The sequence below is a fragment of the Mesoplodon densirostris genome, chromosome 1 (genome assembly GCF_025265405.1).
Source record: "Mesoplodon densirostris isolate mMesDen1 chromosome 1, mMesDen1 primary haplotype, whole genome shotgun sequence".
Taxonomy (NCBI): Eukaryota; Metazoa; Chordata; class Mammalia; order Artiodactyla; family Ziphiidae; genus Mesoplodon; species Mesoplodon densirostris.
Genome location: NC_082661.1, coordinates 108004646 through 108032075, shown reverse-complemented (window position 1 = coordinate 108032075; position 27430 = coordinate 108004646). Strand labels below are relative to the sequence as shown.

The window sequence follows — 27430 nt, the reverse complement described above, 5'->3', positions numbered from 1 at the left end:
AAGGATATTACATTATGATCAAGGGATCAATCCAAGAAGAAGATATAAGAATTGTAAATAAATATGCACCCAACATAGGAGCACTTAAATACATAATGCAAATATTAACAGACATGAAGGGAGAAATCAACAGTAACACAATAATAAAGGCAGTTCTAAGAGAGATGTTTGTAGTGATAGAAGTTTATTTCATCAAACAAGAAAAATCTTGGATAAACCACCTAACCTTATACCTAAAGGAGCTAGAAAAAGAAGAACAAACAAAACCCAAATTTAGTTGAAGGAAAGAAATCATAAAGATCAGAGCAGAAATAAATGAAAGAGAGAGTAAAAAAAATAATAGAAAAGATCAATGAAACAAATAGCTGGTTCTTTGAAAAGATATTTTAAAAATTGATAAAGCTTTGACCACACTCATCAAGAAACAGAGAGGGCCCAAATCAATAAAATCCAAAATGAAACAGGAAAACTTACAACTGACACCGCAGAAATACAGAGGACCATAAGAGACTACTAAAAGCAAGTATACACCAATAAAATGGACAACATATAAGAAATGGAAAAATTCTTAGAAGGGTACAATCTGTCAAGTTGGCACTGGGAAGAAATAGAAGATATGAACAGACCAATTACCAGTACTGAAATTGCATCAGTAATTAAAAAACAAAAACAAAAAACCAACTTCCAACAAACAAAAGACTAGATGGCTTCACAGGTGGATTCTACCAAAGATTCACAGAAGAGTAAACACCTAACATCTTCTAAATAGTCCAAAAAAAAAATTGCAGAGGAAGCAATGCTTCTGAACTCATTCTATGAGGCCAGCATAACCCTGATACCAAAACCAGACAAAAATATCACAAAAAAAGAACATTACAGGCCAATATCACCGATGAACATGGATGCAGAAGTCCTCCTCAAAATATTAGCAAACTGAATCCAACAATACATCAAAAGGATCATACACCATGATCAAGTGGGATTTATTCCAGGGATGCAAGGATGGTTCAGTATCCTCAAATCAGTCACTGTGATATATTACATTAACAAATTGAAGAATAAAAACATGCGATTTTCTCAATAGATGTAGAAAAAGGTTTTGACAATGTTCAACATCCATATATGACACAAACTCTCCAGAAAGTGGGTATAAAGGAACATACCTGGGCCTCCCTGGTGGCGCAGTGGTTGAGAGTCCGCCTGCCGATGCAGGGGATACGGGTTCGTGCCCCGGTCTGGGAGGATCCCATATGCCGCGGAGCGGCTGGGCCCGTGAGCCATGGCCGCTGGGCCTGCGCATCCGGAGCCTGTGCTCTGCAACGGGAGAGGCCACAACAGTGAGAGGCCCACATACCGCAAAAAAAAGAAAAAAAAAAAAAAAAAAGGAACATACCTCAATAAAATAAAAGCCTTATGTGAGAAACCCACAGCTAACATCATACTCAGTGGTGAAAAGCTGAAAGTATTTCCTCTAAGATCAGGGACAAGACAAGGATGCCCACTCTCACCACTTTTATTCAACATACTATTGGAAGTCCTAGCCACAGCAATCAGACAAGAAAAAGAAATAAAAGGAATCCAGATTGGAAAGGAAGAAGTAAAACTCTCACTGTTTGCCAATGATATGATATCATACATAGAAGATTCTAAAGACACCACTGGAAAACTACTAGAGCTCATCAATAAATTTGGTAAAGTTGAAGGATATAAAATTAATATAAACAAATCTGTCACCTTTCTATACACCTCAATAAATTATCAGAAAGAGAAACTGAGGAAATAATCCCATTTACCATCAAATTAAAAAGAATAAAATGCCTAGGAATAAACCTACCTAAGGAGGTAAAAGGCCTGTACTTGGAAAACTATAAGACACTGGTGAATGAAATTGAAGACGACACAGACAGATGGAAAGATACACTATGTTCATGAACTGGAAGGATTAATGTTTTTAAAATGACCATAGTACCCAAGGCAATCCACAGATTCAATGCAATCCCTATCAAAATATCAAGGGTGTTTATCACAGAACTAGAACAAATATTTTAAAATTTTTTATGGAAACACAAAAGACTCCAAATAGGCAAAATAATTTTGACAAAGAAGAACAGAACTAGAGGAATCAGGCTCCCTGACGTCAGACTATACTGCAGAATTACAGTAATCAAAACAATATGGTACTCACAGTGTTCATTGCAGCTCTATTTACAATAGCCAGGAGAGCTAATAGCTCTATTTACAATAGCCAGGACGTGGAAGCAACCTAAGTGTCCATCAACAGATGAGTAAAGAAGATGTGGCACATATATACAGTGGACTATTAGCCATAAAAAGAAATGAAATTGAGTTATTTGTAGTGAGGTGGATGGACCTAGAGTCTGTCATACAGAGTGAAGTAAGTCAGAAAGAGAAAAACAAATACTGTATGCTAATACATATATATGGATCTAAAAAAAAAAAAGGTTCTGAAGAACCTAGGGGCAGGACAGGAATAAAGATGCAGACATAGAGAATGGACCTGAGGACACAGGGAGGGAGAAGGATAAGCTGGGACGAAGTGAGAGAGTGACATGGACTTATATATACTACCAAATGTAAAACAGATAGCTAGTGGGAAGCAGCTGCATAGCACAGGGAGATCAGCTCAGTGCTCTGTGACCACCTAGAGGGGTGGAATAGGGAGGGTGGGAGAGAAATGCAAGAGGGAGGAGATATGGGGATATATGCATATGTATAGCTGATTCACTTTGTTATAAAGCAGAAACTAACACACCATTGTAAAGCAGTTATACTCCAATAAAGATGTTTAAAAAAAACCCCAAAACAAAACAATATGGTACCAACAGAAAAACAGACACACAGATCCATGGAACAGATTAGAGAGTCCAGAAATAAACCTGAGCTTATATTGTCAAATTCATCTGCAGCAAAGGAGGCAAGAGTATACAATGGAGAAGACAGTTTCTTCAATAAGTGGTGCTGGGAAAACTGGACAGCTACATTTAAAAGAATGAAATTAGAATATTTTCTAACACCATACACAAAAATAAACTCAAAATGGATTAAAGGCCTAAATATCAATGTAAGACCAGAAACCATAAAACTCCTACAAGAAAAGATAGGCAGAACAGTCTTTGACACAAATGATAGCAGTAGTTTTATGAATCTGTGTCCTAAAGCAAAAGAAATAAAAACCAGCATAAGCAGATGGGACCTAATTAATCTGAAAAGCTTTTGCATGGCAAAGGAAACCATCGACAAAATGAAAAGACAACCTACTGAACGGGAGAAAATATTTGCAAATTATGTGACTGATAAGGGGCTAATATACAGAATACATAAATAGCTCATACAACTCAACATTAAAAACAAAACCCCTGGGACTTCCCTGGTGGTCTAGTGACTAAGACTTTGTGCTCCCAATGCAGGGGGCCCAGGATTGATCCCTGGTCAGGGAACTAGATCCCACATGTATGCTGCAACTGAGATCCCAGATGCCACAATGAAGGTTCTGAATGCTGCTACTAAGAGCCAGTGCAGCCCAAATAAATAAATATTAAAAACAGAAAACAAAAACTCCAATTTAAAAATAGGCAAAAGACATGAATAAGCTTTTTTCTAAAGATGACCTACAGTTGGCCAACAGGCACATGAAAAGATACTCAACATCATTTGTCCTCAGAGAAATGAAAATCAAAGCCACAATGAGATATCACCTCACACCTGTCAGAATGGCTGTCATCAAAAAGAACACAATGACAGAATATATATATGTATATATAACTGAGTCACTTTGCTGTGCAGAAGAAATTAACACGTTGTAAATCAAGTATACTTCAATAAAATTTTTTTAGAAAGAAAATGTAAGAAAAAGAAGGAACACAATAACAAATGTTGGTGAGAATGTGGAGAAAACAGACCCCACATACACTGTTGGTGGGAATGTAAATTGGTGCAGACACTATGGAAAACAGTATGGAGGTTTCTCAAAAAAACTAAAACCTACGATGTGACCCAGCAATTTCACTCCTGGGTATTTATCTGAAGGAAAAAAAAAAAAAAGAAAACACTAATTTGAAAAGACACATGCAGCCCAGTGTTCGTAGCAGCATTATTTATAATTGCCAAGATATGGAAGCAACCTAGGTTTCCATCAAGAGATGAATGGATAAAGAAGATATGGTACATTTATACAATAGAATATTACTCAGCTATAAAAAAAATGAAATTCTGGAAAAACCCGAATGAACTTTTTGGCCAATCCAGTAGTTTGTGTCATCTTTGTATTAACCTCTTAATTATTCCTCCACAGTAGATGAAGAGAGGGAAAGGTAGTAGGTGTCCATGCTGTGGATGGTGGCTCCTCATGTTGGCCTCTCCTGGGGTCATCTGTGAAAAGCCCTGGATGCTCTGGAGAAGCAGTTCTGAGCACGGGGACCCTGCCCCCTCCCCTCTCATTCCAGCCTTAAGGGAGCAGTTGAGCCTGTGTGAGCAGGTGTGTGATCCTGAGCTTTAGTCAGCTGGAGTCTGTCCCCCCTTCTCTCCTACCTCCTGTCCCTGCTTTTCTCCTTTTTCTCTACCCATTCCTCTCTCTTGTCTTTTCTTCTTACTCATCTGTTATTGCTAATCAGTTTACCCAGAGGGCTTCCCCCTTTTCTATACCCCAAACACTTTTTCCTGAAAGTGTCCCCTTGGGAGAGGAAGACACTGTGTGGGTGTGAGGGTAACCTACACGGGGGCACAGTTGCTGTCAGCCATCTTCATAAATTGTGGTGACAAAAGGCATCCCTTTCTGAAGTGCCTTGGATAAAATATTTGAATTGTAGTAATGTAATGTAAGTTGTATACATGCACTTAAGATATATGAATATGCCCATGTGGATATCAGAAATATTTCCCTTGATCTTATTGGAGATCCTTTTAGAGATTATCTTTTTTTAAAAATTATTATTAACATCTTATATTAGGAAGTACCTTTGTCATTGAACCAATATCAATACATTATTATTACCTAAAGTCCATACTTGATTCAGATTACCTTAGTTTTTTTTTTTAAATAGCTAACATTTATTGGGTGTTCATAATACACTACCCAGTGTGCTAAGTAACTTATAGGCTTTATCTCATTCATCACAACCATCAGAGATAAGGCACCATTATTATCTCCACTTCAAGGAAGGGAGATTTAATATTGGAAGTTATGGAATTCTTTTTTTATATATACAGCAGGTTCTTATTAGTCATCAGTTTTATACACATCAGTGTATACATGTCAAACCCAAGGGCCCAATTCATCACCCCCCCACTCCCAACCCACCGCAGCTTTCCCCCCTTGGTGTCCACACGTTTGTTCTCTACATTTGTGTCTCAATTTCTGCCCTAAAAACCGGTTCATCTGTACCATTTTTCTAGGTTCCATATATATGCGTTAATAAACGATATTTGTTTTTCTCGTTCTGACTTGCTTCACTCTGTATGACAGTCTCTAGATCCATCCACGTCTCAACAAATGACCCAATTCCGTTCCTTTTTATGGCCGAGTAATATTCCATTGTATATATATGTACCACATCTTCTTTATCCATTTGTCTGTCGATGGGCATTTAGTTTGCTTCCATGACCTGGCTATTGGAAATAGTGCTGCAATGAACATTGGGGTGCATGTGTCTTTTTGAATTGTGGTTTTCTCTGGGTATATGCCCAGTACTGGGATTACTGGATCATATGGTAATTCTGTTTTTAGTTTTTTAAGGAACCTCCATACTGTTCTCCATAGTGGCTGTATCAGTTTACATTCCCACCAACAGTGCAAGAGGGTTCACTTTTCTCCACATTTGTTGTTTGTAGATTTTCTGATGAAGCCCATTCTAAATGGTGTGAGATGATACCTCCTTGTAGTTTTGATTTACATTTCTCTAATAATTAGTGATGTTGAGCAGCTTTTCATGTGCTTCTTGGCTATCTGTATGTCTTCTTTGGAGAAATATCTATTTAGGTCTTCTGCCCACTTTTGGATTGGGTTGTTTGTTTTTTCAGAATCGAGCTGCATGAGCTGTTTATATATTTTGGAGATTAATCCTTTGTCCGACGATTCGTTTGCAAATATTTTCTCCCATTCTGAGGATTGTCTTTTTGTCTTCTTTATGGTTTCCTTTGCTGTGCAAAAGCTTTTAATTTTCATTAGGTCCCATTTGTTTATTTTGGTTTTTATTTCCATTAGTCTAGGAGGTGGATCAAAAAAGATGTTTCTGTGATTTATGTCAAAGAGTATTCTTCCTATGTTTTCCTCTAAGAGTTTTATAGTGTCCGGTCTTACATTTAGATCTCTATTTCATTTTGAGTTTATTTTTGTGTATGGTATTAGGGAGTGTTCTAATTTCGTTCTTTTACATGTAGCTGTCCAGTTTTCCCAGCACCATTTATTGAAGAGACTGTCTTTTCTCCATTGTATATCCTTGCCTCCTTTGTCATAGATTAGTTGACCATAGGTGCGTGGCTTTATCTCTGGGCTTTCTATCCTGTTCCATTGATCTATGTTGCTGTTTTAGTGCCAGTACCATATTGTCTTGATTACTGTAGCTTTGTAGTATAGTCTGAAGTCAGGGAGTCTGATTCCTCCAGCTCCGTTTTTTCCCCTCAAGACTGCTTTGACTCTTCGGGGTCTTTTGTGTCTCCATACAAATTTTAAGACTTTTTGTTCTAGTTCCATAAAAATTACCATTGGTAATTTGATGGGGACTACATTGAATCTGTAGATTGCTTTGGGTAGTATAGTCATTTTCACAGTATTGATTCCTCCAATCCAAGAGCATGGTATATCTCTCCATCTGTTGGTATCATCTTTAATTTCTCTCATCAGTGTCTTATACTTTTCTGAATACAGGTCTTTTGTTTCCCTAGGTAGATTTATTCCTAGGTGTTTTATTCTTTTTGTTGCAATGGTAAATGGGAGTGTTTTCTTGATTTCACTTTCAGAGTTTTCATCATTAGTGTATAGGAATACAAGAGATTTCTGTACATTAATTTCGTATCCTGAAACTTTACCAAATTCATTGATTAGGTCTAGTAGTTTTCTGGTGGCATTTTTTAGGATTCTCTGTGTATAGTATCATGTCATCTGCAAACAGTGACAGTTTTACTTCTTCTTTTCCAATCTGTATTCCTTTTATTTCTTTTTCTTCTCTTATTGCCGAGGCTAGGACTTCCAAAACTGTGTTGAATAATAGTGGCGAGAGTGGACATCCTTGTCTTGTTCCTGAACTTAGAGGAAATGCTTTCAGTTTTTCATCATTGAGAGTGATGTTTGCTGTGGGTTTGTTGTATATGGCCTTTATTATGTTGAGGTAGGTTCCCTCTATGCCCACTTTCTGGGGAGTTTTTATCATAAATGGGTGTTTATTTTTGTCAAAAGCATTTCCTGCATTTACTGAGATGATCATATGGTTTTTATTCTTCAGTTTGTTAATATGATGTATCACATTGATTGATTTGTATATACTGAAGAATCCTTGCATCCCTGGGATAAATCCCACTTGATCATGGTGTTTGATCCTTTTCATGTGTTGTTGGATTCTGTTTGGTAGTATTTTGTTGAGGATTTTTGCATCTATATTCATGAGTGATATTGGTCTGTAATTTTCTTTTTTTGTAGTATCTTTGTCTGGTTTTGGTATCAGGGTGATGGTGGCCTCATAGAATGAGTTTGGAAGTGTTCCTTCCTCTGCAATTTTTTGGAGGAGTTTGAGAAGGATGAGTGTTAGCTCTTCTCTAAATGTTTGATAGAATTCACCTGTGAAGCCATCTGGTCCTGGAGTTTTGTTTTTTGGAAAATTCTTAATAAGATTTTCAATTTCATTATGTGTGATTTATCTGTTCATATTTTCTATTTCCTCCTGGTTCAGTCTTGGAAGGTTATACCTTTCTCAGAATTTGTCCATTTCTTCCAGATTGTCCATTCTATTGGCATAGAGTTGCTTGTAGTAGTCTCTTAGGATGCTTTGTACTTCTGCGGTGTCTGTTGTAACTTCCCCTTTTTCATTTCTAATTTTATTGATTTGAGTCCTCTCCCTCTTTTTCTTGATGAGTCTGGCTAATGGTTTATCAATTTTATCTTCTCAAAGAACCAGCTTTAATTTTATTGATCTTTGCTATTGTTTTTTTTTTGTTTCTATTTCATTTATTTCTGCTCTGATCTTTATCATTTCTTTCCTTCTGCTAACTTTGGGTTTTGTTTGTTCTTCTTTCTCTAGTTCCTTTAGGTGTAAAGTTAGTTTGTTTATTTGAGGTTTTTCTTGTTTCTTGAGGTAGGCTTGTATAGCTATAAACTTCCCTCTTAGAACTGCTTTTGCTGCATCCCATAAGTTTTGTGTCATCATGTTTTCCTTGTCATTTGTTTCTAGGTGTTTTTTGATTTCCTCTTTGATTTCTTCAGTGATCTCTTGCTTATTTAGTTACCTATTTTTTAGACTCCATGTGTTTGTGTTTTTTACGTTTTCTCTCCTCTAATTCATTTCTAATCTCATAGTGTTGTGGTCAGAAAAGATGTCTGATATGATTTCAATTTTCTTAAATTTACTGAGGGTTGATTTGTGACCCAAGATGTGATCTATCCTGGAGATTGTTCCATGCGCACTTGAGTAGAAAGTGTAATGTGCTGTTTTTGGATGGAATGTCCTATGAGTATCAGTTAAATCTGTCTGGTCTGTTGTGTCATTTAAAGCTTCTGTTTCCTTATTTATTTTCATTTTGGATGATCTGTCCATTGTTGTAAGTGCTGTGTTAAAGTCCCCCACTATTATTGTTTTATTGTCGATTTCCTCTTTTACAGCTGTTAGCAGTTGCCTTGTGTATTGTGGTGCTCCTATGTTGGGCACATGCATATTTATAATTGTTATACCTTTTTCTTGGATTGATCCCATTGATCATTATGTAGTGTCCTTCCTTGTCTCTTGTAACATTCTTTTTTTTTTTTTTTTTTTTTGCGGTATGCGGGCCTCTCACTGTTGTGGCCTCTCCCATTGCGGAGCACAGGCTCTGGACGCACAGGCTCAGTGTCCATGGCTCACGGGCCCAGCCGCTCTGCAGCATGTGGGATCCTCCTGGACCGGGACACGAACCCGTGTCCCCTGCATCGGCAGGCGGACTCTCAACCACTATGCCACCAGGGAAGTCCCCAGCATTCTTTATTTTAAAGTCCATTTTATCTGATATGAGTATTGCTACTCCAGCTTTCTTTTCATTTCCATTTGCATGGAATATCTTTTTCCATCCCCTCACTTTCATTCTGTATGTGTCCCTAGGTCTGTATGTGTCTGGGTCTCTTGTAGACAGCATATATATGGGCCTTGTTTTTGTATCCATTCCGCAAACCTGTGTCTTTTGGTTGGAGCATTTAATCCATTCACGTTTAAGGTAATTATCGATATGTATGTTCGTATGACCATTTTCTTAATTGTTTTGGGTTTGTTTTTGTAGGCCCTTTTGTTCTCTTGTGTTTCCCACTTAGAGAAGTTCCTTTAGCATTTGTTGTAGAGCTGGTTTGGTGGTGCTGAATTCTCTTAGCTTTTCCTTGTCTGTAAAGCTTTTGATTTCTCCATCGAATCTGAATGAGGTCCTTGCGGGTAGCGTAATCATGGTTCTGGGTTCTTCCATTTCATCACTTTAAGTATATCAAGCTACTCCATCTGGCTTGCAGAGCTTCTGCTGAGAAATCAGCTGTTAACCTTATGGGAGTTCCCTTGTATGTTATTTTTCATTTTTCCCTTGCTGCTTTCAATAATTTTTTTTAAAATTTATTTATTTTTGGGTGTGTTGTGTCTTCATTGCTGCACACGGGCTTCCTCTAGTTGCAGTGAGCTGGGGCTACTCTCCGTTGTTGTGTGCAGGCTTCCTGTTGCAGTGGCTTCTCTTGGTGCAGAGCACGGGCTCTAGGCATGCAGGCTCAGTAGTTGTGGCTTGTGGGCTCTAGAGCACAAGCTCAGTAGTTGTGGTGCACAGGCTTAGTTGCTCCATGGCATGTGGGATCTTCCCGGACCAGGGCTTGAACCTGTGTCCACTGCATTGGCAGGCAGATTCTTAACCATTGTGCCACCAGGGAAGCCCAATAATTTTTCTTTGTCTTTAATTTTTGCCAATTTGATTACTATGTGCCTTGGCATGTTTCTCCTTGTGTTTACCCTGTATGGGACTTGCTGCACTTCCTGGACTTGGGTGGCTATTTCCTTACTCATGTTAGGGAAGTTTTCGACTGTAATCTCTTCAAATATTTTCTAGGGTCCTTTCTCTCTCTCTTCTCCTTCTGCGACCCCTATAATGCTAATGTTGTTGTGTTTAATGTTGTCCCAGAGGTCTCTTAGGCTGTGTTCATTTCTTTTATTCTTTTTCTTTCTTCTATTCTGCAGCAGTGAATTCCACCATTTTGTCTTCTAGGTCACTTATCTGTTCTTCTGCCTCAGTTATTCTGCTATTGATTCCTTCTAGTGTAGTTTTCATTTCAGTTAATGTATTATTCTTCTCTGTTTGTTTGTTCTTTAATTCTTCTAGGTCTTTGTGAAACATTTCTTGCATCTTCTCGATCTTTGCCTCCATTCTTTTTCTGACGTCCTGGAGCATCTTCACTATCATTGTTCTGAATTCTTTTTCTGGAAGGTTTCCTGTCTCCACTTCATTTAGTTGTTTTCCTCGGGTTTTATCTTGTTCCTTCATCTGGTACATAGCCCTCTGCCTTTTCATCTTGTCTGCCTTCTGTGAATGTGGGTTTTGTTCCACAGGCTGCAGGATTGTAGTTCTTGCTTCTGCTGTCTGTTCTCCGGTGGATGAGGCTCTCTAAGAGGCTTCTGCAGGTTTCCTGATGGGAGGGACTGGTGGTGGGTAGAGCTCAGTAAAACTTTAATCTGCTTGACTGCTGATGGGTTGGGCTGGGTTCCCTCCCTGTTGGTTGTTTGACCTGAGGCAACCCAACATTGGAGCCTACCTGGACTCTTTGTTGGGGCTAATGGCAGACTTTTGGAGGGCTCACAACAAGGAGTACTTCCCAGAACTTCTGCTGCCAGTGTCCCCATCCCCACGGTAAGCCACAGCCACCCCCCGCCTCTGCAGGAGATCCTCCAACACCAGCAGGTAGGTCTGGTTCAGTCTCCTATGGAGTCACTGCTCCTTCCCCTGTGTCCTGATGTGCACAGTACTTTGTGTGTGCCTCCCAAGAGTGGAGTCTCTGTTTCTCCCAGTCCTGTCAATATCCTGCAATCAAATCCCACTAGCCTTCAAAGTCTTATTCTCTAGGAATTCCTCCTCCCGTTGCTGGACCCCCAGCTCGGGTAGCCTGACATGGGGCTCAGAACCTTCACTCCAGTGGGTGGACTTCTGTGGTATAAGTGTTCTCCAGTCAGTGAGATACCCACCCAGCCATTATGGGATTTGATTTTATTGTGATTGCAACCCTTCTAGGATCTCATTGTGGCTTCTCCTTTGTCTTTGCATGTGGGGTATCTTTTTTGGTGAGTTCCATTATCTTCCTGTCAATGATTTTCCAGCTGCTAGTTGTGATTCTGGTGTTCTCACAAGAAGGAATGAAAGCATGTCCTTCTACTGTGCCATCTTGGTTCAGGCTCCCAGGCTCGCAATCCCTGCTCACATATTGTAGCTCTCTTTGGGACACTTCTCCACCCCTTAGAGATTACCTTTTAAAGGTTGTGATTAACTTTAAAACTCAGGATTTAAAATGTCTTTAGGGAACATCCTAATAGGAGATGTTACTGGGCAGGAAGGGAGTAGCCTATGGTGGCATTATGTGGGTCTGTCAGTCAGCCTTTTCTTCCCTCTTCTCAGCGGTCTGCCGGTCTTCCATGATTTCATTCGAAGATTAGACAGGGGCCTTAGGACTTCATGGTCACATGTGTAAACTAATTTGAAATCCGAGGATGGAAAAGAAGGGACAAGTGAAAGTAGTAATAGTGTCTTTCCATGGAGGGAGCGTTTAGAAGTATTATAACAAACAAATACATTTTGCTTAATTTTGTAAGACTAGTTTTTGGTATTTTGAGTATTCCTTATTTTATATTTAACTGTGATGTCTCTGTTGCCCCTCAGGAAGTTTGTGACATGAAATCTGAGGGTCAGGCCACTGTCATTCAGCAGCTGGAGCAGACCATTGAGGATCTGAGGACCAAAATAGCTGAGCTAGAGAAACAGTACCCAGCCGCAGACCTGGAGGTGGCCGCCTCTGGAGACGCATGTCTGCGAGCTCTCAGGTTGGGAGAAAAGGAAGTAGGGCATCAAAGGATTTTACAGGCAAAGTCCATCCAGACATCCCCGACAGAGGAGGGTGGGACACTGACACATCCTCTCACGGGCACCCAGCCTGAGGCCACAAGTGGAGACTCAGCCAGGCCATCCTCACCTCCCGGACCTCAGACCAAATTCTGCGCAGAGGTTTCTTTGGTCGTGTCTCCAAGGCAAATATCAGTTCAGCTCGATGCACATCCATCCCTCCAGGCTCCACCACCCACGTCGCCACCCTGGTCTGATGGTCAAGGACAGGCGAGCTCACAGCCTTCCCATCCTTCTTTTCACACGGAGTTTGAAACCAGCCACGAGCACTCTGCTTTCCCCTCCTCTGAAAACATCTGTGACATCCCCCCTGCACTGCCTCTGTCTCCCACGTTCTCCCGCCAGATGCCTGGTCTGGGCACCGTGGCTCCTCCACGGCCCCCACCCCATGTCGCGCCTGAGCCTGCGCTGCCCAGCCCACCGTGCCCCTCACCTCCTCCTCTGCCTGGTCCAGAGATGCTGCCACCCCCTCCCCTACCTTTGCCTGGTGAGGGAATTCCTCCCGCCCCCACTCCTCCTGGAGTGGGAATTCCTCCCGCCCCCCCTCTTCCCGGAGTGGGAATTCCTCCCGCCCCCCCTCTTCCCGGGGTGGGAATTCCTCCCGCCCCCCCTCTTCCCGGCGTGGGAATTCCTCCCGCCCCCCCTCTTCCCGGCGTGGGAATTCCTCCCGCCCCCCCTCTTCCCGGGGTGGGAATTCCTCCCGCCCCCCCTCTTCCCGGGGTGGGAATTCCTCCCGCCCCCCCTCTTCCCGGCGTGGGAATTCCTCCCGCCCCCCCTCTTCCCGGGGTGGGAATTCCTCCCGCCCCCCCTCTTCCCGGGGTGGGAATTCCTCCCGCGCCCCCTCTTCCCAGTGAGGGAATTCCTCCCGCACCCCCTCTTCCCAGGGTGGGAATTCCTCCCGCCCCCCCTCTTCCCGGGGTGGGAATTCCTCCCGCCCCCCCTCTTCCCAGTGTGGGAATTCCTCCCGCGCCTCCTCTTCCCAGTGAGGGAATTCCTCCCGCACCCCCTCTTCCCGGTGTGGGAATTCCTCCCGCCCCCCCTCTTCCCGGGGTGGGAATTCCTCCCGCCCCCCCTCTTCCCGGGGTGGAAATTCCTCCCGCCCCCCCTCTTCCCAGTGTGGGAATTCCTCCCACGCCCCCTCTTCCCAGTGAAGGAATTCCTCCTGCCCCCCCTCCTCCTTTGCCAGGTGTGAGGGTTCCGCCTCCTCTAGCCCCTCCCCCTCCTCCTGCTCCTGGAACAGGTGTCCCCCCACCCCCCCCACCCCCTCTGCTTCCTGGATCCGGCCTTGCTCTCCCACCACAAGCTGGGAGTAGCACTTCACCAACACCGCAGGCGTGTGGATTTCTTCCTCCACCATTGCCAGCTAGCTTGTTTGGATTCGGGTTGAACCAGGACAAAGGCAGCAGGAAGCAGCCAATAGAGCCTTGTCGGCCGATGAAGCCTCTGTATTGGACGAGAATTCAACTGCACAGTAAAAGGTAATGTGAACAGGGGCTCATCTTTGTACAATATTGTCAATACAAGGGAAGCATTTTCCTTTAAAACTCTGGAGAAAAATGAGTAAAAATAAAATAAATAAAAATAAAACTTGCCTGTAGATGATTGCTTCAATATTTAGTGAAGCAATTTTAGACTTTTTTCCAGAAGTATCAAAGGGATAAAACAAATGACACGAATCAATGTACAGATTTCTGTCTATATAGTTTTTGATTGACTTTTATAGATGGATATATTTTTCTTAGCATACATGCTCTGTTGCCTCATTGCAGAACCCCACTCTGATAAATAGCTTATAAAAGTAAATCAAATCCTTAGACTGACTCTTGAGGATGTTTCCTGCATCCTTTTGAAGGCATGGTCTTGTTTTACTATTCAGAAATGTGCTACACAAAAATACACACATCCACACCCCATGTGTGAAATGATTTAGTTCTGAGCATCTCATGGCACTTCTGTAGATGATATGCAGAGCTGTGAGGTCATAAAATCACACACTTCTATGATTTCTATAAAATATATGATATTTGTAAAAGAATGTCTCCCAGCAGGTACACTGCTGGTGTATTACTTATCCATGGGTGGTCCATAACCTGGTTCCCCGACCCCTGGGACGGTACTGGGACATGGCTGTGGAATGTGCCAGTGGGAGAAAAAACATGCCCTTTAAATTTCACTGGACTTCCTTGTCCCAAGTTCTTGTGACTCTTTGAATTTGTGTGTGTGTGTGTGATGTGGCACAGATTTAGAAATAGGATATTGAACAGGTTCATTTTCATTTCTTATATTAATTTTCTCTCCACTGAATCATGGTGGGAGAGGAACCTATCTATTTTGACTACTTCTGACTTTGCAGCTCATTCTCTGAGTGATTTGCTGGGTCACTTCTATGTGCCAAGGCATCATTTCCAAATGTGCCCCAAACTCATTTTATCCATATGCAGTATATGAAGTTCTTTTTGTTTTGGTTTTTTTGAATGGATCTCCCCTTTTTAGGTGGCACTACATGACTCCACAGTCACTGAAGAGTCAGGTGACATGCAGTGATGGGCAGCGGTGGGGAGATGAAGGTGCCTCTGTGGGCATGAAGTGATTTATTTTCAACCCACAAATAACCCACAAAGCTGATGGGTCAGGTTGGGTTTGTGAGATATCAGACATTTCCTGCCTTGAGAGCCGTACAGAGAAGGGTTCTTCTTTTATGTTTTTATATGGCGACTTGATGACTGAGAATTCCTGGAAATGATTCTTTCCAGGCAAATGTCTCATTCTGTATTGATGCTGTTTCTCATCACGTTGATTAAGCAAATGGTGATTGTACAGAAAAGAGCATCTTCCCCCGATCTCCCTCCGTCCTCCGCTGCCTGCCGTCCTCTCCCTGCTCCTCTGACACCTCTGTCCTCCCTGTCCCCATCTGTCCCTGCTCACTGTAACGTCCTGCAGTTTGGTTTGATGGCTCTCTCATGGATATTTTGCTTAACTTTAGAGACTCCAGTGCTTCACTTATTTGGGAAAAAATTGAAGAGCCATCCATAGATTGTCATGAATTTGAGGAATTATTTTCTAAAACTACTGTAAAGGAAAGGAAGAAACCGATTTCTGACACCATCACAAAGACCAAGGCTAAACAAGTGAGTACTCATGTGTTTTCTGAAATTGGACAGTGTTTTGGGCATAAGTGTGAACTTTCATTAGAGAAAAACATTGACATTCTTTTTTTTTTTTTTTTTGCGTTATGTGGGCCTCTCACTGTTGTGGCCTCTCCCGTTGCGGAGCACAGGCTCCAGACGCGCAGGCTCAGCGGCCATGGCTCACGGGCCCAGCTGCTCCGCGGCATGTGGGATCTTCCCAGACCCGGGCACGAACCCGTGTCCCCTGCATTGGCAGGCGGACTCTCAACCACTGTGCCACCAGGGAAACCCAACATTGACATTCTTTTCTGGGCTGTGTACCCTCCGCAGTCTGTAAGCAGGTAACAGAGGTTAGCATTTTAGAACATGAAGTCAAGTAAGACTTTCCCAGATAGAACAACAAATAATCATCTCCACCAAGGGATCATGTTCTGACTACTTTATTTGTAGCTTCATGATACATATTTCCAAAATTTCAGCAATTGCTTGTTTCCAGAATTAGTTGTCTAGAAACAAACTGTCACTTGATTGAAATCTATATTAGTGCTAGTATGGATGGAAAGAAAGGTAAGAGTGAGCAAAGAAAAGCAAGCAAGAAATCCAGTCCTTAGTAACCAGTCATGTGTTTGGTATTTTGTTGCTATTGTAATACCTGAGTGGATGCCCTGCAGAACCCAGCTAAACAGTCACCTTGTACTTGACACAGGGAAGGGACTTTTGTATCCAGTTCCAACATCTCCATTCTGTGTCAGCATTTTTGATCTATCCTGTGACACCTGAGTCCTGAAGATAAGGAAAAGTGCATTTGGAGGAAAACATTTTCATGCAATGTTTTTCCAGTGATCCACCCAGTGGCCTTGATTGTGAAATGATTTTGTAAATTTCTCAAGGCGGCCATTCAGGAAAGTGTAGTAAAGTCTTAGAACAATGAGGCCAGAAGGAAGGTATTGCTGTTGCTGCCCATCCTTCACCCTGAAGCGGAGGGATGGTGGGCAGCTCCGTCTTTTTGAGTGAAACAAATAGAGAGAAATGAGGCCTGAAGCTGGCACAGCTTCCCGAGGCGAGTGGCAACTAAGCGGTGATGTGATTCTGTGAACTTTTGCTACTGACCTGGAAGTTGTAGCTAGAAGTCTGACCCAGAGATATTTCCATCCATATTTATTTCGAAGCAGACAGCTGCCCCCAGATGGGTGCTGCGGAATCCAGCCGGGAGGGGTGGGTTTGAATGGAACCTGTAGCTGAGCTGGGGGCAGCCTCACCACAGGCATCTGTATTAATCTGACGATGATGCAAACCCAAATATGATGCAGTTGCATTTTCCAGAACCATTTATGATGACACAGCTGGTTGCTGGTGACTTTAGATCAGAAAAGGTACCGAATAAATATTTGTTTAACAAATAAGCCAGCTGGCTGGAGGAGGAGGGCTTTATACACATATCAGTGGCTATACCCGGTAGTGATTAAAAGCCAGAAAATAACTCATCTCAAAATAAGCAATATCGCCAAGGTGGCTTTGTCAGTGGAATAAAGGTAAATGGAAAACCACGTTTTTCTGGCAGAGGTAAATGTTCTAAACAGCATGTTTGCATATAGTACATGTAGGCTGAGTCATCACACCTCTTCCCATGGACTGTATCAGAAATGGAAAAGCTGTCTGGGTGGGGAATACGGGCGGGGAGCACAGAGGCTGGGTAGAGCGAGGCAGCGGGGTTGTCACGTGATGAAGGGCAGGGGTGATGCAGAGGTCACTAGTCTAGGGATGAAATTCTCCAAAATGCCAAGCACGCCCTCCATATCTCCTGTCACCACTTTTTTTCTGTTAAATGAACAGAGATGAGGAAGCTGCCACATGTTACCTGCAAGTGTACGATTTCATGTTTTTTTGACGTAGCGTTCAGTTTTTAAGCCTACTGAAATAAGATTTCTGTCCAAATCATGAAGACTTCAGACTCAGCTAGCTGGCATGAGATGGCCCCCTTGCACACGACCATCATGTGCAGCATCATGTCTGCACAGTGGCCTCACCCTGTCGTGAGCCCATCAGTAAACTGTGGGTATGAGCCTTTGCCAGTGCTGTTATTTGCACCCGTTGGTGGTGACACAGCTATTGACCTGCAGCTTCAAGAGGGTTTGTGGATCAGTCTCCATCCTGACTCCTGATGAGCTTGTCAGCATATCCTTGGCCAGGGTCTTGTACTCAGCTCTGCTATTCAGGTTTGTTTTGGGAGGAATGAAGTAATTTTTCCAGTATGTTGGTAAGAGAAAAATCTGCTACAAAGTGTTAGATGGCTGAAGAAAGCCAATTTTCTTTAACTCTGTTGTATTTGGAAGAAACATGTACCCATTCCAACTACTTGAGACATGTAAAATTTCATTTAAGGAAAACGTATTTTCCATATGCATGCAAGCACACTGAGCCCTGAGCAACATGGACTTGGGGCACCAACTTTTGTGCAGTCCAAGATCTCTGTACAAATTAGAATCAGCCTCTCGTATTCGGGGTCCCCCCATATCCGAGGTTCCACATCCATGGACAAAACCACCCTCAGCTCGTGTCGTGGTGCAGCATTTACTACTGAAAAGACTCTGTGTGTCAGCTGACCTGCACAGTCCAAACCACTGACCTGTGGTTGCCTTTGTTATATGTGGACACTGATTTCCAGTGGGACTGAGCGCCATAGATGCTTTGGCTGCCCTTGTTTTGTGGACCCTGACTTCCAGTGAGACTGATAGCCGTTGATGCTGTGGTTGCCCTTGTTATATGTGGACACTGATTTCGAGTGAGACTGATTGTCGTTGATGCTATAGCCTGTGTTTATGGAGGTTTTTCTAGCCACTCTTCTCACACACGGTGGAAGCCAAGAGCTCTGGTTTCTCCCAATACTTTAAAAATAGCTGGATAATATTTCTGTGATCTGTCCTCTTGAAAGTAAGTCTGCGGCTGGATGCACTGGTCTTTAGTAGCTCTCTCGGGAGATGTCTTCTGTGTGACCACAGAGGTTCCCCACCTGGACAGCTTGCTCTGTGGCGTAAAGAGAAGGGGCTGCTCTCTGGACTCTGGAGCGGCTGCAGTGAGGCATGTCTGGTGTCTCTCAGCCCTTTGTCCTCCAGGGAACCCAACACAGAGCTTTCCTTATTTTTTCATGAAACCTGTATTTAAGTTGTGTGCCTACGTCTTAGCTCACCGGTCTTCATTGTGAGGTTATGAAAGCATAAGGAGATTCGCTGAGAAGGTATAGTTTTATCAGGCTATGATTTCATGTAGTTCTCCTTTAGCAAATGAGCGTGATGCTTATAGGTCAGAATTAAATATCGAGCTGCTCACTCGGTGAAACAACAACCCTGTCGCCCACGGAATCAAGAGGAAGGTGAGGTCCCTGTTTGAAACATGACACACACACGCACCTGCCAATTTTTAAGGAACGTCCCAGAGCGAGTGCGTGGTGACCCATGTCCTGTGTCTCACAGGCGAGTTCAGTGCTTGTTAATGTTGAGAGTGACCCTAAGTCACCTCAGGATCTTCATGTCCAAGGAAAGATTAAATTAACCCAAGCTTATGAGCAGGGAAGTGGGAGAATTTACACTGGAGTGATCTTGACAGTAGGAGTTCCCTGACAAAGAGGTTTCTAGTTAATCCAGTGTCAGATGAGGTCCGAGCAGACATACTTTGGGAAACAGCAGTAGCAGCAGCAGCTTCAGCAGTAGCACTAGTAGCAGCGGGGATCATGGCAGCAGCCCCGGCCGCCGCGGAGCCTGCAGGCTGTGGTCCTTGTCTGCGCAGCCCCAAGCTGGCTCATCCCACCCCCTAATCCTGTGAGGAAGACCCCGTACCCCTGGTGCACAGCACACAAAGCTGAGATGCAGGCACGATCTCACGCTCCCAGCGCAGTGAGGGGCAGAGCTTGGGTGCAGACCTAGCCGTCCGGCTGCAGAGCCTGTGTTCCTCATCATTAGCCATAGGTGTGGATGTGAAATATTATAGTTGAGGGCAAGTGTGGGATGGGATTTATAAGAAGACTAGAATAGATCCTTTTTGAAAAGAATCTGAATTTGTACTGATTTTCATATGTGCTCCATATTTAAATGACTAGTTACGTTTATAAAATTGTGTGTGGAGATACTTTTAAAGCCTTTTCTGTATTCTAACAGATTTTGATAAGTACATAAACTATGATACCACCAAATAGGATATTTGCCCAATTAAATAAAAGTTTATCAGAGTGATGTGAGCCTTAGACACATCAGCTTTTGTAAGCAGTAAAAATGAGGGCCTTTTGCTTGTGTGGCAAATAAATAGTGGGTGGAGATACAGCCACTGTGGTTAAACTCACCAAATGTTGAGTGGAGATAGTTTTGATTCCACAAAAAGGGACGTCTCTGTAAAATATGCCTTAAGTCAAAAATGTCTAATAATTCTTAAAAGGTGTGTAAAGGAACATGCTTCCCACAATATAAATTTGCACACAGAACTTAACAAGAGTGAATGAAAAGAATCTGTTTTGCTTTTTAAATACATAATTGCCATTTATGTAACCATTTAATGCAACAAATGAATTTCTTCCTGGGTTTCTTCTGTTCTATTTATCACATTAAAATGCTCTGCCCAAAGAATGGGGGAGAAAAGGAATTCATGATAGTTAAGTATTTGTTTGGCTTCAGCTTCTGGAAATATGATTAGAAAAATAGATAGTTAAATCTGCTACTTATTATTAGGGGAGTTAATAAAAGACATTTGGCATTTTGTTTGATCTTGCCACTGTGCTTGCTGACCTAACTTCTAAAAAGGCTTTTTTTGTGTGTTGTAAAACTTCATAATAACAATGGGAAAAGAAGCATTCATTACTTAAATGTTCCTGTGTGGGAGCGTGTAATGTAACACCTCCAAGTATTCTTACATGAAATAGTAATTGCCATTAAAAGGATTTTTCCTACTATGTTGGGGCGCTGGGAAAACGTTTGAGCTGGACTTCAGTATACTATTGTAAGATTGGTTGGTCAGAAAAGAAAAAAAAGGTTATGTATTTTACCTGTGAATCTCTGCTTTACTTTTACTAAGTGCAAATATTTATCTTTAGATTAAAAAATATGTTTTATCATAATCAGTTGATATTTCAGTGTTCACAGGCTGATGGCCTGAATGATCATCTGAGAGGTATAAGTCTAGTTGTCTGTATTGGTGTTAAGTTTTCCTGTCATAGCTGGCAAGGTGTTTTTTGTTTGTTTGTTTGTTTGTTTGTTTTTTTGCGGTACGTGGGCCTCTCACTGTTGTGGCCTCTCCCGTTGCGGAGCACAGGCTCCGGACGCGCAGGCTCAGAGGCCATGGCTCACGGGCCCAGCCACTCTGCGGCATGTGGGATCTTCCCGGACCGGGGCACGAACCCATGTCCCCTGCATCGGCAGGTGGACTCTTAACTGCTGCCCCACCAGGGAAGCCCCAAGGGTGTGTTTTGATTGGATGGTTCTATTTGTCTCATAGACCTAAAATAATGTCTGAAATACCAAATATCTTATAATAAGACAATTTAGATCTGCTTTGGGGAATACATCATAAATATTTGGTACTTTGTAATTTTTAACAGGATGTCTGTTTTTATCAATAATAGAATACCTTTCTGTTGCAAGCCTTAAAAGTGTATTTATGTAGAAAACCACATCAAAATACAAGGCTGTAGTTAGAAGAACATATGTTTTGTGGATCCTAGGTTTGTTTTAGATGTTGAAAGATTCATTACTTTTTTTGGAGATGCTTTTCCTATAATTATTTGTAGAGCACACCCAGTCAGTTCAAAGAATGTAACAATAATAACCTCTTTTTAAAAAATTTTCTTTTGGGCAAAATATTATTTTTATACTTGTAAGTAAATGGCTATAAAACAAATAAGCAAAAAGCCTAATGACATAATAAAAAGGAAATGTAATTAGGCTAATGATCCTTGACCTTGCTGGCTGTATTGGGAAAATTATATCTGATTAATTGTACTTTGGAATTGCAAAAATTTAATCATGATGCTAAAGTTTAATTCTTTTGGACTTCATATTTGCCTACTATGATGATATTAAGATTTTGTCGGACTAGGTATATTAGAAAAGGGTATTAATTTTTAATGGCTGGGGTGTTCTATTTATTATGATCCATTGACGTTGAAAAAAGGGTTGTTTGGAAAATATACTTGAGATTCATTACTTTTTATGATTATCTATGGAAACTAAAACTCATCCTTGCAAAAGTGAGGAAAGATTTTTGGTCAGATGAGGGGAGAGTGTTTTCTCAGTATTGCTAGTGTGGAGAACCCAGAAAACTGGAGGGAAGGGGGGCACAAATTACTTTCACTGTTGCATTCCTTTCTTGATCCGATGGGAACAGGGTTTCTCCATTTCAGCCGGGAGTGCAGCAAAGAAAAGCAGCAGCCATGCCAGGGAGAGCCAGCACTAACCACTCCGGTCACAGTGGGTGCTGCCTGTGGTCAGGACTGAAATGGAGCGAGTTGGCTGGACTTAGGGTGAGGCTGTTGGAGGAGATGAGGCTTGAAGTGGGCCTTGAAGAATGTATTTCATTCAGACATGTACAGAGGAATAAGGGATGGATTTTGAAAATAGCACCGCGAGCAGAGATTTCCCTGCATCTTGTTTAAAACCCTAGAAAATCAGCCAGTAGAGCAGCAGGTTTCTGTGTGCGGGAGCTCCTGTCTGATGGTTTCAGGGATGCAGACATGGGCTGTTGACAGATATTTCCCTTCACTGAATGTGTGTCCTTCTCATCTTTCAGCAAAAGTCTTTAGGTTTTTCTCATGAGACCTAAGAGTGAGAATTGAATTTAGGTAAATTAGACTTGAAGTTAACTTTGATGTCTTGATGCTACATAGTGGAATGTACGTTTCTATACCATGGACAGCGGCAGGATTCTGGACTATCCGAGAGCAAAGGAGAATTTTATTTCTCGTTTGACTTACACAGTTACCATTACGATAGCTCCTGCCTTTGCCTGTGGGCGGTGATGCTACTGACAGTAGACTGGTTGTTCCCACTGTACCTCCTGTGACCTAAGCTGAAAAATGTTCCCAGTTATTTGGGGGCACAAATTTAAGACTTAGAAGAAAAATTAATGTTCTTATTTATAGCTCTAATTTTTTTATTTAAACCTTTTATTTATTTGTTTGTTTATTTATTTATTTATGGTTGTGTTGGGTCTTCATTGCTGCGTGCGGGCTTTCTCTAGTTGCGGTGAGCGGGGGGCTACTCTTCGTTGCGTTGCGCAGGCTTCTCATTGCGGTGGCTTCTCGTTGCAGAGCACGGGCTCTAGGCACGTGGGCTTCAGTAGTTGTAGCACGTGGGCTCAGTATTTGTGGCTCACAGGCTCTAGAGCTCAGGCTCAGTAGTTGTGGCGCATGGGCTTAGTTGCTCCACAGCATGTGGGATCTTCCCGGACCAGGGCTCGAACCCTGTCCCCTGCATTGGCAGGCGGATTCTTAACCACTGAGCCACGAGGGAAGTCCCAAAACTTTTTTATTTAAACCAAAATACAAGTAAATGTATGTTTCTTTTTCAAAACGATGTTCATAATGGAAGATTTCTAACATTTCTGCTTATTTTTTGGTTTTGTTAATAAGTGAATTTTTAAAATTACTAAACTTGTAACTTGAAACTCCATCTGAAATATGACGTTAAAAATTTCTTTGGAGATGGGCCTATTAGACTGACAGACCAGCAGCTTGACAGGTCCTCTTCCCAGCAAAACAACAATTTAACTGGTGAGAATTATAACAAAAATACTCATTTAAAGTCTCTGGAAATTGTCCTCAGGGCACAGAGGAAATGGAGAAACACCCACTCAAGAAGACCTCCTGAAACTCGGTTAGGACAGTGAGACCCACAGCGTCTGAGCCCTGAGATGCTCCGTTCCAGCCTCTGGTGTGTGCAGCCTGGACAGGCTCTGTCTGTGGCTGTGGCCCTACCTTGGGAGGGCAGGAAGCTGGCATCTCTACTCTCCTCAGTCCCCTATTGCAGAAGCTCTGTTCCAGGCAACCACGGAGAACTAGGGAAATAGCTGAGAAGGGCCATCCACTGATCACAGTCAGCCCTGGATGTCAGGAAGGCCGTGCACGTTGCCTCCACTCAGGAGCCATCAGGACAGGACACAGGCACCGGGACAGTGTCCCTAACCCTCATCAGACTCATCAGAACTGAGTGGAATCTTCATTGCACAAGCGTCTTAAATACACCTTTGTGTAAATATTGACCTGGGGACAACTCCTAATCCAGGCTTAAAAATAAAGTCCGTCATGTCTGGCAACCTGAAGACTGTGCATGCCCAAGACTGCAACTTTTCAGGAGCAATTAGAGAAAATCCAAGTTATTAGTTCCTGGCTCATTGTGGGGAAAAAAAATTATGTAAATGCCCTCTAAGGCAGCAGGCCCCAACCTTTTTGGCACCAGGGACCAGTTTCGTGGAAGACAGTTTTTCCACGGACCAGGGTGGGGGGATGGTTTGGGGATGATTCAAGCACATTACATTTACTGTGCACTTTATTTCTATTATTATTACATTGTAATATATAATGGAATAATTATACAACTCACCATCATGCAGAATCAGTGGGAGCCCTGAGCTTGTTTTCCTGCAACTAGCTGGTCCCATCTGAGAGGAATGGGAGACAGTGATACCCAAGATGTATTCCTTATGTCCACTGTACTCCATCATCTCGTTTTGGTTGCTGTCACTGCAGAAAACACTGCTTCACAAAGATAGGATGTTGGAAATGGAAGCAGGCTTTTCAGTGCTTTTGTGGCAATCTCAGGATATTCCACCTTGACTTTAATCCAGAACGTATGGAGATTTGAAGTTGTCTCAAACATACTTTTGAGGGCACCATCATTTGCGATCTCGAGCAGTTGATCCTCTTCTAGCATGGACAAAGTCGATTCACCTGGCTTATTCACAAATGGGTCATGGATCCATTCCTTCCCAGTTCAGGGGTCTTTGTGGTTGGGAAGTGATGCTCAAACTCTTTTGAAAGCTGAGATAGGTGATCATGCACCAGCTGGGAGAAAGAAGGCCCTGACTCAGTCTCTTTCAAAATCTCTGCTAATGTTTGAAACATGTCAAAAATCCCAGTGTTCACCCCCATAATTCCAGTTTGGCTTTGAATGCAGCCACTTTATCTGCCGACTTGAATACAGTTTTCATTCTCCCCTGAAGTGACAGATTGGGTTCATTGAGCAGGTTGAATATGTCACAGAAGTAAGCAAGTTTTGCCACCCATTCTGTGTCACTGAAATGTGCTGCCAGTGGTGACTGTTTTTCTGAAAGAAATCTCTGGAGCAGCTCTCATAACTCAAAAACACTGTTCAGTGATCTACCTTTAGAAAGCCATCTCACTTCTGTGTATGAAAGAAGACATGTGTGCTCTGTGTCCATCTCCTCACAGAGATGCGTGAACAGCCATGAGTTAAGGGCATGGACTTTAACGTGGTTGATAATTTTAATCACATCCTGCAAAACGTTGTTAACAGGTGGCATTTTTCAGCTAGCCAGCATTTCTCTATGGATGACACAGTAGGTAGACTCACATTCAGAAGCGACCTCTTTGACCAGAGTAGTGAAACCAGAAAGCCGTCCAGTCATGGCAGCCGCTCTGTCCATACATATACCGACACAAAATGACCAATTCAGTTTTCCTGATATGTAATCATTCAAAGACTGGGAATAGTTCTGCAGCTCTGCTGTTGGTTGGCAACAAAAGTGCACATAATATATCCTCAGGCACATCCTCCTGAAAAGCATGTTGCACAAAACAAGCATTGTTGCCTTGTTGTCAACATCAGTATACTCGTCAACCTGGATGGCGTACCACGGAGACTCACTAATCCTCTCTAACAATTGTGCCTCAATATCCTCTGCTGTTTCATCAATTCATCTACTTATGGTGCTAGCCGAAAGAGGAACATGTGCCACCATTTGAGCTGCAGCCTCTCCTAAAAGTTCATGCAAATGTCCTTAGCAGCAGGCAGGATCAACTCTTCTCCAGTAGTAAAGGGCTTCTTAGCTTTAGCAATGTGGTTAGCCACTAAGAATGATGCTGTCAGTGCACATACATTTGATGAAGTGGTGGCCTTCAATAATCGCTTCTGTTCTTTGTGTTCACGTTTTTTTTTTTTTTTTTGAAAAAATCCGAAGCCTTGTCTTTTAATGCAGGGTGCTTGGTCTCCATGTGGCAAAGCCACTTTGAAGTTTTCATGCTTTCATTGGATAGCCAGTCACCACATATTATACAAAGCGGGCTTGGAGAATGTGAATCACCTGTTGCAATGAACCCATAATTTAAGTAGGACTCTTTGTATTTTCTTTTAAATGCAGCTTTCTTTTTGTTGACAGTCTTAGAGTCTTCTGTTGTCTCATCATTGGGTCTTTGCCCCTTTTCAAAGAAGCTCTCCAGTGATGTTTATTTTTTACTCATTTCGGCTAGGGTTAGCTTGTGGGCTTACGAAAACTATGACTGAGCAAGTGCGCAGTGCAGGAAAGAGGCACGGACGGAAGTGGTAAAAAAAAATGGGCAGGACACACGTGGACTAAAATAAGTGTCAGATTCTGACTTCAAGCCTTCCACCAGATGCAACTGTACAATGGAAGTACATCAACTCACTTGCCACTGTAAAGCCTGCCACCAGATGCAGCTTAATTGTCACTTGCCACTCACTGATAGGGTTTTGATATGAATCTGCAAGCAGTTGATTTATTATGGTCTCTGTGCAGTCAAACCTCTCTGCTAATGATAATCTGTATTTGCAGCTGCTCCCCAGCGCTAGCATTACCACCTCAGCTCCATCTCAGATCATCCATCAGGCATTAGATTCTCATAAAGAGCACACAACCTAGATGCCTTGCATGTGCAGTTCACAGTAGGGTTGGCACTCCTGTGAAAATCTAATGCCACTGCTGATCTGACAGGAGGCAGAGCTCAGGTGGTAATGCGAGCGATGGGGAGCGGCTGTGAATACAGATGAAGCCTCGATTGCTCGCCTGCTGCTCACCTCCTGCTGTGCGGCCCATTTCCTGGTGGGCCACAGACCGGTACTGGGGTTTAGGGATCCCTGCTCTAAGGCGTGCCCTGTATCTCACCCACAGAGTGGTTAAGGGTAAAGCTTTAAGTGGTTAAAGGAGTGGAAGCACACTCTTTAGCTTTCGCTTTAGATAAAAACATGGGGAAGCGTGTGTGCAGGAAGGTCAGGTAGCACACTGCAGCAGGAACAGACTTTCCTGAGTGGGTTTGACCACGTTACTGAGCAAATGAACAAACAAACACAATAAGCTCTGGGGCCACGAAGGGAAAGTCCGTACCCAGAGCTGCTGTTATGTTGTCTGAAATGTCCAGTTTTCAAGAACAGTAAATGAGACATACAAGGAAGCAAAAAAAAATGTGACCCATATACAGGGAAGCAAATGAACAGGCAACAGAAACTTTGTTCAAAGGGGCCCATGTGTTGTACTTAACAGAAATAGACTTCAAAGCACCATTCTAAATGTCTCCAAAGAACTGAAGAAAAGAGTTTCTAAGAAATAAAGGAAGGTATGATGATAATGTCTCATCAAATTGAGAATATCAGTAAAAAGAAATTATTTAAAAATTCTAGAGCTGAAGAGTACAATAACCAAAATGAAAAAAGAAAAGCACTAAGTGGTTGAACAATTGGTTTGTGGCAGGTGGCAGAAAAAAACTATCAGCAAACTTGAAGATAAATCAATAGAGACTATGTAGTCTGAAAAACAGAAAAAAAGGAAGTTGAAACCTCAGAAAAATGTGGGATACCATTAAGTGACCAATGTACATGAAATGTGAATATCAGAAGGAGAGGAGAGAGAATAAAGGTGCAGAAAATTATTAGAAGTTGTAATGGGTGAAAAGTTCCCAAATTTGATGAAAACACTAATATATGCATCTAAGTTTCGTGAACTTCAAGTAGGCAAATACAAAGAGA

At 42.3% G+C, this 27430-nt stretch overlaps 1 protein-coding gene across 1 annotated transcript in view; it reads left to right on the top strand.

The window, feature by feature from the left end:
• The window catches only part of LOC132488463 (formin-2-like), a 328380-nt gene that overhangs the window by 124065 nt on the left and 176885 nt on the right, over positions 1–27430 (top strand). Inside the window, exons 7-9 of the mRNA XM_060096653.1 lie at positions 12088–13513; positions 13586–13805; positions 15311–15455. Coding sequence (XP_059952636.1) covers positions 12088–13513; positions 13586–13805; positions 15311–15455 — 1791 coding nt within the window. The remainder of the gene's footprint in view (positions 1–12087; positions 13514–13585; positions 13806–15310; positions 15456–27430) is intronic.